This window comes from Pinus tabuliformis, chromosome X, assembly GCF_031772625.1.
Source record: "Pinus tabuliformis cultivar Carrire ecotype Pingquan chromosome X, CPIR1, whole genome shotgun sequence".
Taxonomy (NCBI): domain Eukaryota; kingdom Viridiplantae; phylum Streptophyta; class Pinopsida; order Pinales; family Pinaceae; genus Pinus; species Pinus tabuliformis.
The window spans coordinates 374,399,820-374,417,551 of NC_142308.1; the positions used below are offsets into that span (position 1 = coordinate 374,399,820).

The 17,732-nt window shown below is 42.0% G+C and overlaps 1 protein-coding gene across 1 annotated transcript in view; it reads right to left on the minus strand.

Moving 5' to 3' along the window:
• Positions 1–1,088: 1,088 nt before the first annotated feature.
• LOC149140064 (uncharacterized) overlaps positions 1,089–17,732 on the minus strand; it is a 47,238-nt gene continuing 30,594 nt past the window's right edge. Inside the window, exons 4-5 of the mRNA XM_089450887.1 lie at positions 1,830–2,165; positions 1,089–1,262 (exon numbers count right to left, since the gene is read on the minus strand). Coding sequence (XP_089307013.1) covers positions 1,089–1,262; positions 1,830–2,165 — 510 coding nt within the window. The remainder of the gene's footprint in view (positions 1,263–1,829; positions 2,166–17,732) is intronic.

Genomic DNA, 17,732 nt, shown 5'->3' on the forward strand with positions numbered 1-17,732 from the left:
TTGCCCATAGCGATGTGTATTTTGCTGCCTCTGGCCAGTCCTGATCAACGGGAGGAAACTGACTATCCTTAGGAAATTCTCCTATAACCAACAGGATAGATAAGAGCAACCACGCGTAGTGGAAGGTCTTACCCTGCTCCTGGGCCTCCCTGCAGTTCGTCAGGAATTCCTCGCAGAGGAACTGCGACCAGTTGAATTGTACCCCTTCTGCGCATTTCTCGGCCAACGCGATGACCATTGTTGGTACCTCATTACCATGGCATTTTCTCATCACCTTCCCTGCCAACAACTAGGTAGCGATGCGGACCCCTTTGTCCTGAATGCTAGTAATAATGTAACCCCTCTGCTTTTTCTCCAACTTATATTTCTTTTTCATGGCCTCTGCAATCATCAAGTCTCCACTTGCACCAGCTATTTCCGCGGGGTCCCTTCCTGCACAGGGAAGCCAAGAAATCCTATGCATGAGCTCCGTTGTGATGGGAATGGGCTCTTCCAGCCACAAGTACCCATCGTGCACTAGGCAAAGTAGTTGTCAGATGACAAATATCATGATTGGTGCCCAATGAATGTGTGGAATTGATAGGAGGTGGGGTAGCCTGACCTCCTCTACCCTGTGCAGCCACTTTCGTGGCTGCAGTGTTGTAACTGCCCCCTTCGTGCATAGTTTCATCAGCTGGCTAGTTTCCAAATGAGGGAAATTCTTGCTATTTGCGAGGTCTTAGTATTCAAACTTCATAGTGGGTACACGGCCCATAGTTGAACCTTCAAACAAAACTTTTGCGGGGGAGGAACAGGGTGTTGAGTGTGCTCTTAATGACATCCAAATCTTTAGGTACTTTTACCCTCCTTTTTCGTGGAGGGGAATACATGGGCAGCTTTACCGTGGTGCACACTGGCAGGGTATCTTCTTCCATCTCTTCCTCTTGTTCCAGCTGTTCAAAAAAGATTGGAGGATCCTCTTCCTCATCATTTCTCTCAATATTTACAATTTTTCCTTTCTCTTCCATCGACAGTTTGTTGAACCACGGGTTTCGTAAAGACTTATGAACTGGTTTGGCTGCCTGTGGATTCTTTTTGGCCCTTGGCATTTAGGGCGATTTTGGAATTTCCTGCACATCCCCGACTGGTGACATAGGGCTTGGTGTGGCATCCTTGGCGGTCGACATTGCTCTTCTGAGAAGGTCCTGCGTCTCTTTCAGTAATGCTTCAAATGCTGAACTCGCTATCAAAGCCTCTAAAGCCGTAAAGTCCATGTGCAATAACTGAATTCTCAAGTTGCCAAGGGTTGTTCAGCAGATGACCATCTGGGATTTATAGGCCTGCCAGAATTCAAATTCGACCGTTCCCCCCTTTCTTGGCTCATTAATGCAATATTGGCGGCAGATCTTTTCAAATCTAATTCTGACCCCGTGTCTTAATTGTCCGCCGCCCACTCCTCGTTGCCTTAAATTGGACATCTTGTCATGAACAGTGTCACCAATGGTCACTTTCCATCCCATCCATGTGGAAGTGCAGCCGCTTGTGTGTGAACACGATCAGTGTGTCATACTGATCTTACGCGCAACGTCCGGGTCGTGCAGCTCCCATACAGACTTTTTTATAGTCTCACACTCTCTTTCAACTGCGTGGAGCGCTGAGACTGTGCTTCCTACGGATAGTCAAGTGGTCACACTACTGGTGCGAGGCTTCGAGTCACTGCCCAACTTGATCCGTGGGCCTTCCTTAGTTACCCTTGAGCCAATCAGCACCTCGCATTCTCCCCTATGTGGAGTGCTTTCTTGGTTGCTTCACCTGATAAGGTGTAGTCGCAGCCATGGTAGTATAGTCACCAGCTCCTGGCGACAATCTGCTAGCATGGTGGTGGGGTTGCCCATACGTGGCCCCGTCCTATTGTTGGCGTGTAATGCTTGTGAGATTTTGGTTTCCAGTTCTCTGATATCCTCGTCCATTAATGCATTTTTCTGCTTCAATCGTACCCGATCTTCTTCGAGTTCACGCAGCTCAATGTTCCCTCGCTGAATGGCTTCTTGAATCTGCATATGTTTGTCCTCGCTCTGCTGCATAATTTCTTCGCTCTGGTCCTCGCGAGTTGCAATTATGGGAGTGATTGTGTGAGGATTCTTTCCCAAAACTACGGCCTTGACTCCACTCGTCGTCTTTGGAACCTTTTATGTGCCCCAGTTCCCGCACATGGCCCTATATGCCCATCGGACCGCTGGCACGCGCAGGTCCCAATCAGTTCGTCCTGTCTGGTAAATTCTGTTCATGATTCTGTTAGCTACCTATACCAATAGGTTTCATTTTTCATGATTGGCAAGGGAAGTACCAATATGATCTACTTTGGTAATGCAAAGATCTCATATTTGTGCGGAAAACACCTATCTGCAGTTGGTTGATGCTGTCCTACTTCTGAATGGGTGATCCAACAGTCTAAGCTGGGTCATGCCATGTTTCAATTGATTGTTGTAGATTAGAGAAAGAAATCTGTCCAAAATGATTCAATCTTGGCAGATAAGGTAGTTAGGTAGAGAATGAAGGTTCCCAACTGTTTAATCTGGGGCCTTGGAAGTAATAAGGCTAGCCTTAGATAGAAAATCAAAAGGAAAAAGCCAAAGGAAAAGAAAAGGAACATGAGGGTTTGCAAGTCTAAGTGCACCCTCCTTGAAGTAACAAAAAATGCTAGGCAATAGAATGGGTAGGTAGATGGGGTTGCAGAAGCATGATTTGTGACATTTCACTGGCCTAAGCAAAGGAAAAACATGGTGTCAGTGCAGATCTTCTTATTCAGCAGTTTTGTAGCAGCAAGATGAAGCATGTCTAACTTCCCAATTATCCCCCATCACATTCCTTGCTAACATCCCAATACCACCTTTGTTCATGAGGGAAAAACAAACTCATTGATTGATTCTTGTTACATAAAAGAGCCACATTTCCTGTGTAAAATTCTTTTCATTTTGATCTACTCTCCTAACTAAGTTTGTTCCCTAAACAACTTAGTCTTTGCTTCCTCCCATTCCTATTCCCCTCCAATGCTAACTACTAACTCTATCTATACTTAACTCCCTATGTTCCCCTTTCCCTATTACTATAGCACTATGGTGTATAAAACCCAAAAAATATGTATATTCCCTCCCCTTTGGCATTATAGCCCTATGTTCAAATATTGGATAACCATGCAGAATCAAAATTTTATTCGAAGTGTGTTGTTTAATGTCAGGGATTAAACTGACCCCTGGTTGGTTTAATAACCTAAGTCCTACCCCTTTTTTCCGTTACAACCCCTTCACAATGTTCTACCCACCCTATTTGCAACAAACATTGTAAAAACCCACCTTTACCGCCTATCCAAAGTTTTGTTATAATGCGCATTGAATACAAAAAACATTGAAAAAACCCATATTTTCTTTGGTTTCCAAAGTCCCGCCCGGGCGCACATTTCAAGGAATATGATTGTTTATTTCCCGCCTCGCTGCCATATCGTCCTTTCATGTTTATAACCCGTCGACCGTCGGATCTGGGCTTTCCCATCCGACGGCCCATATCAATATCGGGCCGCCCCCGATGTCCGGACTATAGCACCCGAAAAGTGTCAGAGGGTGACGTCAGGGCAGTGCCACGCATTGCTCCCAGGTTATATCGGGAGGCCGCCTGCCAATACCACGCCCGTACAATAAGCGGTCCGAAATTACCGCTTACCGCTTTCGTTTACCGCCCGCCCACGTCACGCCTACACCATGCCCACGTCATGCCAACTCAGCGTTGCGTCAGCGCCCAGCCCGCCATCACTCCGACCTGTCTGCCACATCACCGGTCCCCGTGGACCACTCACAAGCTGCCACGTCACCTTTCCGTACCCGACCCCACCCGATGACATCATGCTGACGTCATCCAAAAAAAGCGCGCCAAAGCCAAAATTGTCCATATTTTGCCAAAATTCACGGTTTTTTTGCATTTTTAGCGCAAGACTGTTCTGCCTCCTGCATGCGAATTACGTCCATTTCGCCGCCAACCTACTGAAAGCTACTCCAGAGCTGCTGTCGCCTACAAGTCGACTTCAACCAAGCCTCCTCCATTGCTCCACGACCAGGTACTTACCAAATTCTCCATCCGCCTGGTCCATTCCATTCTGAATTTGTAAAAAACCGTTGAACTGCCCTTTTCACCTAAGAATTCGACCTGCACTGCCTTGGAATCAATCTAATTTCTCCTACACCAGCCAATTGTGCCCAATTGCACCTAAATTATCCTGTCAACACTGTAAACCTACAATTTTACCTTAACCTGTTGCGCAAAACTGCATTTGCCCGAAGTTTGTTATAATTCTGATTGAAAACACATACAGACCATGGAAACACCAATAGCATTGAACATTCCACCCTTGAATGCCCCACACAGAGAGCTAGAATGGCAGGCCCTAGGTGATAGAGATTACCAGATGACAGAAACACTCTCAATGCACACCAAATATAATATTCATGTACTCAATGAGCTGAAGGCCAAGCACCTCAATGGAACTGATATTCTAGGGATTTGGGACTCCAATTTGCCCATTTATAACCTCCCTCAAGTCAATGTCCTTCCAGATTTAATTCACAGATGCAGTGCCAACTATGACCCATGTCAAAGAGCTGTCCTCAATACCTCAGGTTCAATTTTGTTCCATGTCACCCCTGAGGCTATAAATCAGATGCTGAACTTTCACTCTACAAAGCCATTGACTCCTCTTTCCATGATGGACTTGCTAAAGAAAGGAGGCAAGTTGTCTAGTGCCCAAATCTTAAAGATTAATCAGCTATTCATTGAATCAGGCTCTCAAACTGTGAGGACCCCTCCTATAGGAAATGTATATTTCAATGAGTTGGGCAAGTTGCTTGTGGATTTGATCAGTTATGTCCTGGGTTACAGATCAACTGAGGATTCTGATGAAACCATTCTATCAATGATGTCTATCTTCTCCCCTGGAATGCCTCCTTCTGTGCACTACGATTATGCTGCCTACATTGCCAATAAGATTCATGAGCAATTGATGAATCTAGAGAGGGAAAAGGTGTTTAGGTACACTTCATACATCTATCACTTGTTCCTGTTTTATCAACCTAATAGCTTCCCTATTACTCTCAAGAAGTTTGATGCTCAGGGAAACCCAAGGTCTGTGGTATTTTGGACTTCAGTCTTTCATCACATATCTTATTCACCATACAGCTATTGTGAATTCATAGACCTCTTTATCCATCCAGCTATGTCCTTGCTTTTGGGTACCCCTCCTCCAAGATTAACAGATTAGATGCAAAGGATTCTCCAGCTCTCAAAGGCCTACAGCATTGGGGATTGGTACTTTTACCAAAACCATACAGTGATCAGAATATATGGCTGTGAATTGGCCCCATATAGGCTGCCAAGATATGTCCCTATGAGACTCTTTGCCTTAGAGTATTTCAGGCAGTTTGGAAATGCAGACATGGTCCATTTCCACAGCAAAAACAAGAAGGTACAACTCAAAATCAGAAACCAGCTAGGCCCATTTCTTTATAATAAAAGGGAAGAAGGATGGAAAGAAGCAGATAAGATCCTAGAGGGCCTCCGATTGCAAACCAGTTTCCTCTGGTCACCCTATGACCCCAATCACTTCATTAGTCTTAGAAGGGTCAAGTTTAAATTAGCTAGCTATGATCATGTCAGGCTGCCCCACATTGAGAAATATGCCAATTTGTTAAGATGGAACGAGGGCACATTAGAGGAAGCAAGTCCTAGAGAGGAAATACTACATAAAGAAGCAAAGAATCTTGAGAAAGAAGCTGACTTGGAAACTTGTGGGCAAGTTTCCTCTTCTTATCAAAGGCAACTTGGAGCAGCTACCTCATCCTCTACAGCCCACCAGCAAGCAGCTAAAACTACTCCTCAGGTAGCGAGCAAGGGTAAAGAAAAGGAGATGGAGCAAGAACAGCCACCCCCTATAGCAGAACATCAAAAAGAACAGCCAAAGCAGCAAGAAGAAACAGCTGAAGCTCCAATATCTACAGAGCAGCAGGTTCAAGAAAATGTGCTTTCTAGGCAGGAAGCGACAGTGGAGGCCTCGGTGCTGCGAACTCCACTAAATGAAGAAAGAAGCAGGAAGAGGGATAGAGAGCAAGAAACTCCCCTCACCACCTCCACAAATCAAGGGGAGAAAAGGCAGATATTAAATCCTCTTTCTGAAGAGGAGATGCCTATTGGGCAATCCTTGGGCATGGGCCCCCCTAGCATGGAGGCATCTGCCAGTTCCTTTCAGCAGGAACAAGAAAGAACCCTTGGAGGAGAGGTCAGCTCCTCAATCCAGCAAAGGAGAGCTGAATCGGGCATAAAGCAACAATTTATTGATATAAAGAAGAGAAATGAGCCAGTCAGGCTCTAGTTGTACAATCACTTGCTTAAAATGACCCCTACAAACCAGCAGAGGCTTATGTCAGCATATGAGATAACAGAGGGAAAAATGACCATGAGTCATTTCATGCCTACTATGCTACAGCCACAGTCAGCTGCAGATTATATAAGGACCAACCTTGAGGTTCTTACAAAAGACATCCACCCTATGGACCAAATAGAGCTTCATGAGCAAACAGGTGAGATGGTCTATTCAACTCTGGCAGGCAAGAAGAGAAGTGAAGGCTCTTAAGGAGAAGATAAAAGAACTGGAGAAAGAGCTCTCTCTTAACAAAGTGGTGGCTGAGATTAAGAAAGTCCTGTGGGCCAATATTGGCCAATCAATAACAGATCAATGGCAGTACATAGAAACTATCCATGAGCACATGGAGCTCATAGGCAGGGCACACAATGAAAGCCAAAGAGCAAGGGCATCTCTAGGCACTATGCCTGAGATAGCCAATAGAATGATCAATGTTCTCAATAACCACACAGGCCCTCAGCTGGCAGCAATAGGAATCACCAATAGAACTGACACCATCTTGCTGATAAAGAGGGTCCTCACTTTGAGAAATCTGGTGCAGACATTGGATAGAAGGTGCCAGGAGATGCAAACAGAGGTAAACAAATTCACAGACAAATTCACAGCATTGCACAGCAGAGGCCTTCCCAGCTTACTGAACAGCGCAGGAAGGCTACTATCCCATGAGAACTATGCAAAAAGGGTAAATACATTTGCCACCAATCAAATCACTTCAAGATCAAGTATCTTAGAGGAAGCAGGGCCTGCATCTGGGTAGAGCCTCTATGAGAAAATAGAAAATTTGTTTTTTTATCATGAATGAAATCAGGCATCTGTTTGAAGTGCCTCCTAATTACTTCAAATATACTGAGGCAGATGAAACATTAGGCACAATTTTGAGGCATCAGTTGCCTACATAGGAATGGTGGACCAGCATGATACAGATATTGCTGTGAGCCAACAGGTATTCATCAGGTTTTTTCATAAAAAATATATATAAGTCATCATGTTCAGACAGTTGATACATTCACCATGACAGTAAAAGAGTGGACTGAGCCAACTCAGCAAACCAATTTGGCCACCAAAGCAACCCCGACAGATGCAGATGACAGGGCTGAGAAAGCTACAGCATGACAGAGCATTAAAGGCACATCATTCAGGATTAATGCAGAGCGCTCAACCGACTCAGTGGCCTCCAAAAGTCAAAAAGGTTTCTGACGGAACTAAAGGGTATTCATTGTATCTTTAGAATAGCAATAACTCTCTTATCTGCTATTCTAAAAGTTGGTGAGCGCAATTATTGAACAAATGACTCAGCGATTCAGATATTTTGTAAAACTGATTGTATATATTTCCCCTCACATAAGCTTGCAGGGGTTGTTGTTTTTATCTTCAAAAGAACCTATGCTGTAAATTTCAGATGTTTTAATACAGAGAGCGGATGGAATTTCCAAAGTTCTGAGTTGTTTGATGTGTTGCGGTGTGATGGCTTACTGCTACAGGATTCCTGTGTATTTCATGGCACAATAAGTTTTCTTGAACTCTTTTGTTATGTATTTCATTCTTTTATAATCTGTTCATGCTCTATATTTCACAGTTTAATAGCACAGAAAAAGAATAGTTTCAGGATTTGTTCATTAACACCCTGAACTCAATCTATGCTGTTATGAATGTTTTCCTCTAAGTATTAGTTATGAAAGTGTAATTCTTAATTGCTTCACCTTCAGACTAGAACTTCACAGTGACTATTATTCAGGAATTCAAATCTGCTCCTGGGTGATATATCCCTTTCTCACATCACCAGCTTAGTGAAAAACTCTTAATTGCCTTTCACTGGCTAATTATATTTCATCATCACAATTTTAAGTTTGTTTCATGACATATCTAAATGGCCCTGCAGTTCTAAGCAATCTTACTCAATACCTCAAACAACCCATAATCACAGACTCCATTGCCCAATGGACTGAAACTGTCTGAAGATCTCATCTTAGATACTGAAAGACATCAATCAACCAAAACTTTAAACCAAACCCTCACCTCATAACTAGCCTAAGATCCTCAAGAACAAAATTAAAAACTAAAAGAGAGAGCCCTCTCTGGTTACAGGTTGGCTAGAACTTGTAATCCAAAGCTTGGTTAGTGGTTACCCCGGCCGTATTCCCTCAGGAGTCAAAGGGAACAACCTGGGTGTTAACATAAATGGTGACTCCGCTGGGGACCTGAATGAACTTTATAACCCCCTGTTTGATTCTTAATACTGTAGATAAAGCCTGAGTGACAACCAGACAGCCTTAGAAACTGCCTCTGCTTTGCATTTGCAGGAGTACATAAAAGTTGCCTCAGTCAATCTTTATTCAGTCTTAAGTTCCATACAGATGTGCTATGCCTGATCAGTCCTTGTCAAATATCACTATCTCCGAGAAAATTCTCCTAAAGAAAATCACAGAAACTGGCTCCTAAGAAGAAAACTCGCTACACAAGGTCAAACCTAGACCCTAATCCATCACCTGAATTCCAAAATCCAAACTTGATCTCAAGAATCCTTAAGAGACACAAATCAGAAGGGACTCTATCTGATTCAAGTTCTGAAGCAGGTCTTCAAACTGACATTCCAACCCCTGCTAAGGTTTCTCCACATCCTCACACCACTGTCCCACAACCTCCTAGTTCTTCATCTACTTCACAAGGTATCCTTTCAGCCACTCCATCAACTACACATACCCCTCTCATCCCCTTTCCTCCACTTGTCCCATTCATTCCTGTTATCCCTATTGTCCCACCAAACATGGCTAATAGATATGCTACACTGCAGTTACCTGCCAATCCAGGGCCTATACCTCAAGATTACCAAAGCAAGATTTCATATTTTGATGGTACTGGCTCTTACCCAGCCCTTCAACATACCAAGAAAATGCAGGACTACTTTGAAAATTATGAGATAGATGATGATGGGGTTAGAATGAAAATTTTTGTGCAAAGCCTAACAGGAGATGTAAGATCATGGTTTAGGGCACTCCCAACAAACTCCATAGTTGACCCTGAAGCCCTATATCAAACCTTTATCAATAGATGGGAGAAGAAAAAGGATCCACTTCACATTTTATCTGAATACAATACTATCAAAAGAGGTTCCCAAGAAATTGTCCTGGACTATTGTGCTCGGTTTAACAATGTCTACATTGCTATTCCCCAAAATCTCAGACCCCCACCTGACCTAGCTCTATACACCTTTCCTAATGGGTTTGATTCAGATATGGCATACCAATTGAGAGAAAGAGCTCCCCGGACTTTAGCTGAAATGCAAGACATAGCAGTGAGTGTAGAAGCCAACTTGATAGCTAGGAGAAATAGGACCAGAACTGAAAGAAAGACCACCTTCAAAGAAGAGCCTTCAGGCTGGGATCAGAAATTAGATGCAATAATCACTGGCATGCATAGGTTAGGTGACAGAGTAGAGTCAATTGAGAGGAAGTCATCATGGGAAGCACCACAAAATAATCCAATCAAGAATCCCAATTTTAGAAGAAATCAAAATCCCAATGTCGGCAAGGCCAGCCCTGAACCAGAGATAAGGCCTCCGTTCCAAGAAAACTATGCTGAAGCATCTACTTCTAATGAACAGATAGATGATACCCACATCAATTTGATGGGCCTTAACAATGATCAGCAAGTCTTTCTGAGTCAAGAAGATCATGAAGATGAAGACATCAAGCAATTCCAAACCAAATCAGGTGAATCATTTGATTTCAAAAAAGGCTATGAAACAGCTGTTTTTGAAGTTCATAAACAATACAAATTAAGAAGCAGAACTGTAAATGTGCCACAGCCTGAGAAAACAAAGGATAGCCTACAGCCTAGGAAAGCTATTGTCACAGAGCCTACTGACAAAACTGATTCAAATACAAATGAAGTAATAGTTGAAGAGGTAACAGAACCATTTCCCTCAAATCAAGAACCAAGGGCTACACCTCCTTTGCAGCACAATCCAAGCATCACTTTCCAAAAGATGTGAAAAAAAGACAAGCCTCAAGATCAAAATGAGAATCAAGAAGAAAACTCTAAGACCTCAATTGAGAGAGAGAAGGTGGTTAACCAGAACACCAAGACCCAATCTGAAAGACCTTTTGACTTAGAAGCTGAAATTGGAAAGTTGAAGATAGCCATTCCTCTTTCAGAGCTAGCCAAGCATAACATTTACAAACAACAAATCAAGAAGTCCCTTCAACTTACTCATAATAAAGATGATGTCAATGTGTTGAATGATACCCCAGATCTACTTTTCGGTCCAGAGGTTGATGGAAAGACAGCAGTTACAGGAATCTTACCTTTTTATGTCAGCTTGCATGTTCATGATAAGATATTACACAATGCAATGTTTGATTCAGGTGCTTCTCATAACCTGATGCCCAAATCAGTCATGGAGAGGTTGAATCTAGATATTACAAGACCATATAAGGACCTATTTTCATTTGACTCCAGCCAAGTTAAGTGTTTAGGCTTGATAAAAGACTTATGTGTGTCCCTTGTCCAGTACCCAAATAAAACAATCTTAATGGATGTGGTAGTTGCTGATATCCCACCCAAATATGGAATGTTGTTGTCAAGATCATGGGGAGCCAAACTCCAAGGTTCCCTGCAATTAGACATGTCATATGCCACTATCTCTATTTTTGGGCAGCCAAAGAGGCTATACAGGGAGTCACTCATGAAGTACATGGTGAGCAGTGAAGAAAAACCTCAAAATTTCCCTATTTATGCAGTCCATTCAGACATGGATTCCTTCATTCTGTTTAATGATGAGATAAGTCCAATGAGTGATAATAAATCTGTCATACTTGAACAAGATCTGCATATGAGTGAGGAATCAAGTTCCCAAGAAATCAAGGTTGTGCAATCAAGTGATGAAACTGTCCTAAAAGGAAAACCGGGTGAAAGACAAGCACTCCAACTTATAATCCCAAGTCATGGAGAAAATGGTAAAAATCCCCTAAATCAAGAGATCCTATGGTTTCTTGAGTTTGATGGATCAGTCAACAAATTAGGGGCAGGAGCTGGAGTGTGGATTCATAACAAACAAAGAAACCATGCACAAGGTCGAGCCTACAGGCTTAATTTCAGATGTACTAATAATATGGCAGAGTATGAAGCTCTTCTGCTAGGCCTCAAACTGGTAAAATCATTTCAGGCCACAAAATTTTCAATCATGGGAGATTCAGACCTTATTATCCAACAAGTGAAAGGCAATTTTGTCACAAATGACAAAAGACTAAGATCATACAGGGCTGCTACTATTGAAACACTCAAAGCTTTCACTGAATTTCAAATGACCAAAATACCTAGGACTCACAACCTTCATGCTCATAGCTTAGCTACATTTGCCAGTACATGCAAATTGCCTTTTGAACCCAACCACTGCTTTACACCTGAGATAAAACACAGACCTTCTGTCCCAAACAATGTCAAAGATTGGCAAGTGTTTGAGGATGACACACAAATAAACAGTTTCTTAACCTTGCAGCATGAATTTTCAAACTTAAACATTGATGTTGATTCTGTGAAAGACACACAGCCATTGAGTGAACAAGACCAAACAGCAATGTCACTCAAAACAGCAAATCAAATACTTTGTCCAACAAACTTTGACAAGGAAAAAATACAAGAACTTGAACAATTGCATTTTGATGAAATAGCTGGTACAGAGGCTGAAATCATAGAGCTAAAGGATAACTTTCTACCAACAGGCCTAACTCCATTGGAGGACATTTTTGACTCAAATGATGTTCCTAGAAAACCAAAAATGCAACCCCTTAATGCTGCCATTGAAGAATGCAACATTGGAACTATTGAAAAGCCCAAGATAATAAAATTGTCTGCATCTTTACCCCCTGACCAGAAGCCTAAATACATTGACCTCTTTAAAGAGTTCCAAGATGTGTTTGCATGGAGTTATGAGGATTTGAAATCCTATGACACCTCTATTATTCAACACACTATCCCTCTCAAGCCCAATCAAAAGCCATTCAAGCAAAAATTGAGAAGAATCAATCCTATGCTCCTCCCTTCAATTGAGAAAGAGGTACAAAAACTCTTTAAAGCTGGTATCATAGCACCAATCAGGTTTTCAGACTGGATTTCAAACTTGGTCCCCACAAGAAAGAAAACTGGGGAGATTAGGCTTTGTGTTGACCTAAGGAATTTGAATCAAGTGTCCCTTAAAGACAATTATCCCTTACCAAAAATGGATCATATTCTCCAAAGAGTGGTGGGGGCTTCAAGAATTTCATTACTTGATGGATTTTCAGGTTTCAATCAGATCCTAATCCATCCTGATGATCAAGATAAAACAGCTTTCACAACCCCATGGGGAACTTTCAAATATGTTAAAATGCCTTTTGGACTGAAAAATGCAGGAGCTACATTTCAGAGAGCAATGGATATTGCTTTTGCTAAAGAGATTCATGAGTTCCTTGTTATTTTCTTAGATGACCTCACACCTTTCTCAAAGTCTGACCAAGAACATTTAAAACATTTGAGACAAATATTCATAACATGTAGGAAATATGGAATTTCCTTAAATCCCAAGAAGTCTCTATTTGGTTTGGAAGAAGGTAAGCTATTAGGTCATATCATTTCAAAGGATGGCATTAGAATTGACCCAGACAGAATACAGGCCATCTTGCAAATGCCCCATCCAAGAAACATCAAAGAGTTAGAAGCCTTCTTGGGAAAGATCAACTTTTTAAGGATATTTATCCCAAACTTAGCAGAATTGATCAGATTACTAAACAACATGCTAAAGAAGGATTCAAAAGTGAAGTGGACAGTAGAAGCAAATCAAGCTTTTGAAGGTATTAAATTGGCCCTTACCCAAACCCCAGTCTTAACAAATCCTCAATTTGACAAAGAATTTATCATTTTCTCTTTTGCCTCCCAGCATACCATTGATGCTGTCTTATTGTAGAAAGATGATCAAGGGAATGAAAAACCCATTGCTTTCTTTAGTAGAGCCCTTAGAGATGCACCCCTGAAATATCAGATCATGGAAAAGCAAGCTTATGCTTTGGTCAAAGCCATCAAGGACTTTAGGATCTACATCCTATACTCCCATGTTATTGCTTATGTACCAAATCCCATTGTGAAAGACATACTAACTCAAGAAAACTTAGAGGGCAGAAGAGGAAAATGGATTGCTAGTATTTTAGAATTTGACATTGAAATAAGACCTACAAAACTGATAAAAGGGCAAGGTTTGGCTAAATTAATGTCTGAAACAAACTTCCAAGCCTTGGACATTAACTAACTGGACAATGAACCGGAGCTGGCGACTCCAAAGATCAATGCAGCCTTTGAACAATCCCTGTGGTATTCTGATATCTGTTATATATTGCAAAACCTGTGTGCTCCCCCAGGATTGTCCAGAACCAAATCTAGATTTCTAAAAATGAAAGCTTCAAGATTTTGTGTTATAAATGGTAATTTACTATGGAAAAATCATGAAGGTATATTGCTGAACTGTGTGAATATGGATGAGACTAACGATGTTATGAAAGAATTTCATGCAGGAGATTGTGGTGGAAACTTGTACTGGAAGTCTACTGTGGATAAGATATTAAGGGCAGGTTACTATTGGCCCACTGTCTTCTTTGATGTTAAAAAATTTATCACTTCATGTCACAAATGTCAGGTGTTTGAGGGAAAAAGAAAGTTACTACCACTTCCCTTAAAGCCTATTGCAACAGAAAGGCCCTTTCAACAATGGGGCTTGGACTTCATTGGGGAAATTCATCCTTCATCTTCAGGCCAACATAGATGGATTCTAACAGCCACATATTACTTTACTAAATGGATTGAGGCTGTTCCATGTAGACAAGCAAATGATTCTACTATCATTCAGTTCCTTGAGACTAATATCCTTTCTAGATTTGGTTGTCCTGACAAGATTATAACGGACAATGCTGCTGCTTTTAGATCCAAGAAGATGGTGAACTATTGCCACAAATTCCACATTACTTTGGGCCATTCTACTGCATACTATCCTCAAGGCAATGGGTTAGCTGAATCATCCAACAAAAGTCTTATCAACATCATTAAGAAGATACTAGAAGAGAATAAGAAGAATTGGCACAAGAAGCTTGTAAATGCCTTATGGGCAGACAGGCTAACAACCAAGAGATCTATTGGGGTCAGCCCATATGAATTGGTTTATGGAATGGAAGCCAAATTCCCTTCATCATTGGGGGTCCCTGTCATGAAGCTGCTTCAGGAAAGTCAAGCTGAACCAAATGACATGCAAAGAAGAATAAACCAGATTATATGTTTGCAGCAAACCAGAGATCAAGTGTATAACAGAGTTCAAATCCTACAAGAGAAGCTGAAGAAAGCCTTTGATAGAAGAACCAAGGCTGAAGATTTCTTCATTGGGGATAAAGTGCTTAAATGGGATTCAAGGAAAGAAGACAAGGGAAAGCATGGAAAATTTGACTCCCTTTGGAGGGGACCTTTTTTTATTCAAGCACTACAAGGAAATAACACTTATTTCTTGAAAAATTTGGATGGCACTGAAGCTGAAGAGGGCCCTGTAAATGGCCGGATGTTAAAGCATTATTTTGACTACTTTCCATGTATATAGCATGGCTCTGCCCTGTACATTATCAGTTGTATATAGTTTTTCTTCCAGCATATGAATAGTTCAGTTTAAGAAGTTTTGTGAATAAGCAGAAATAGGCTTTTATTTCAGAAGTTTCACAATGGTGACAGATTCCAGTTTTGAAGTCCAAAGAGGAAGCTTTCAAGTTTTGAGAAGAAGTCAAAAGCCAAGGCATTCTGACCTGCTGTTCTTGGTCTGTCAAGTAGAAAAACCATCCCCAAGTGGAGCCACTGTTAGCTACCTATACCAATAGGTTTCATTTTTCATGATTGGCAAGGGAAGTACCAATATGATCTACTTTGGTAATGCAAATATCTCATATTTGTGTGGAAAACACCTATCTGCAGTTGGTTGATGTTGTCCTACTTCTGAATGGGTGATCCAATAGTCTAAGCTGGGTCATGCCATGTTTCAATTGATTGTTGTAGATTAGAGAAAGAAATCTATCCAAACTGATTCAATCTTGGTAGATAAGGTAGTTAGGTAGAGAATGAAGGTTCCCAACTATTTAATCTAGGGCCTTGGAAGTAATAAGGCTAGCCTTAGATAGAAAATCAAAAGGAAAAAGCCAAAGGAAAAGAAAAGGCACATGAGGGTTTGCAAGTCTAAGTGCACCCTCCTTGAAGTAACAAAAAATGCTAGGCAATAGAATGGGTAGGTAGATGGGGTTGCAGAAGCATGATTTGTGACATTTCACTGGCCTAAGCAAAGGAAAAACATAGTGTCAGTGCAGATCTTCTTATTCAGCAGTTTTGTAGCAGCAAGATGAAGCATGTCTAACTTCCCAATCATCCCCCATCACATTCCTTGCTAACATCCCAATACCACCTTTGTTCATGAGGGAAAGAAAACTCATTGATTGATTCTTGTTACATAAAAGAGCCACATTTCCTGTGTAAAATTCTTTTCATTTTGATCTACTCTCCTAACTAAGTTTGTTCCCTAAACAACTTAGTCTTTGCTTCCTCCCATTCCTATTCCCCTCCAATGCTAACTACTTAACTCCCTATGTTCCCCTTTCCCTATTACTATAGCACTATGGTGTATAAAACCCAAAAAATATGTATATTCCCTCCCCTTTGGCATTATAGCCCTATGTTCAAATATTGGATAACCATGCAGAATCAAAGTTTTGTTCGAAGTGCGTTGTTTAATGTCAGGGATTAAACTGAGCCCTGGTTGGATTAATAACCTAAGTCCTACCCCTTTTTCCCGTTACAACCCCTTCACAATGTTCTACCCGCCCTATTTGCAACAAACCTTGTAAAAACCCACCTTTACTGCCTATCCAAAGTTTTGTTATAATGCGCATTGAATACAAAAAACATTGAAAAAACCCATATTTTCTTTGGTTTCCAAAGTCCCGCCCGGGCACACATTTCAAGGAATATGATTGTTTATTCCCCGCCTCGCTGCTGTATCGTCCTTTCATGTTTATAACCCGTCGACCGTCGGATCTGGGCTTTCCCATCCGACGGCCCATATCAATATCGAGCCGCCCCCGATGTCCGGACTATAGCACCCGAAAAGTGTCAGAGGGTGACGTCAGGGTAGTGCCACGCGTTGCTCCCAGGTTATATCGGGAGGCCGCCTACCAATACCACCCCCGTACAATAAGCGGTTCGAAATTACCGCTTACCACTTTGGTTTACCGCCCGCCCACGTCACGCCTACGCCATGCCCACGTCATGCCAACTCAGCGTCGTGTCAGCGCCCGGCCCGCCATCGCTCCGACCTGTCTGCCACATCACCCGTCCCCGTGGACCACTCACAGGCCGCCACGTCACCTTTCCGTACCCAACCCCACTTGATGACGTCATGCTGACGTAATCCAAAAAAAAGCGCGCCAAAGCCAAAATTGTCCATATTTTGCCAAAATTCACGGTTTTTTCGCATTTTTAGCGAAAGACTGTTCTGCCTCCTGCATGCGAATTACGTCCATTTCACTGCCAACCTACTGAAAGCTACTCCAGAGCTGCTGCCGCCTACAAGTCGACTTCAACCAAGCCTCTGCCATTGCTCCACGACCAGGTACTTACCAAATTCTCCATCCGCCTGGTCTATTCCATTCTGCATTTGTAAAAAACCGCTGAACTGCCCTTTTCACCTAAGAATTCGACCTGCACTGCCTTGGAATCAATCTAATTGCTCCTACACCGGCCAATTGTGCCCAATTGCACCTAAATTATCCTGTCAACACTGTAAACCTGCAAGTTTACCTTAACCTGTTGCGCAAAACTGCATTTGCCCGAAGTTTGTTATAATTCTGATTGAAAACACATACAGACCATGGAAACACCAATAGCATTGAACATTCCACCCTTGAATGCCCCACACAGAGAGCTAGAATGGCAGGCCCTAGGTGATAGAGATTACCAGATGACAGAAACACTCTCAATGCACACCAAATATAATATTCATGTACTCAATGAGCTGAAGGCCAAGCACCTCAATGGAACTGATATTCTAGGGATTTGGGACTCCAATTTGCCCATTTATAACCTCCCTCAAGTCAATGTCCTTCCAGATTTAATTCACAGATGCAGTTCCAACTATGACCCATGTCAAAGAGCTATCCTCAATACCTCAGGTTCAGTTTTGTTCCATGTCACCACTGAGGCTATAAATCAGATGCTGAACTTTCACTCTACAAAGCCATTGACT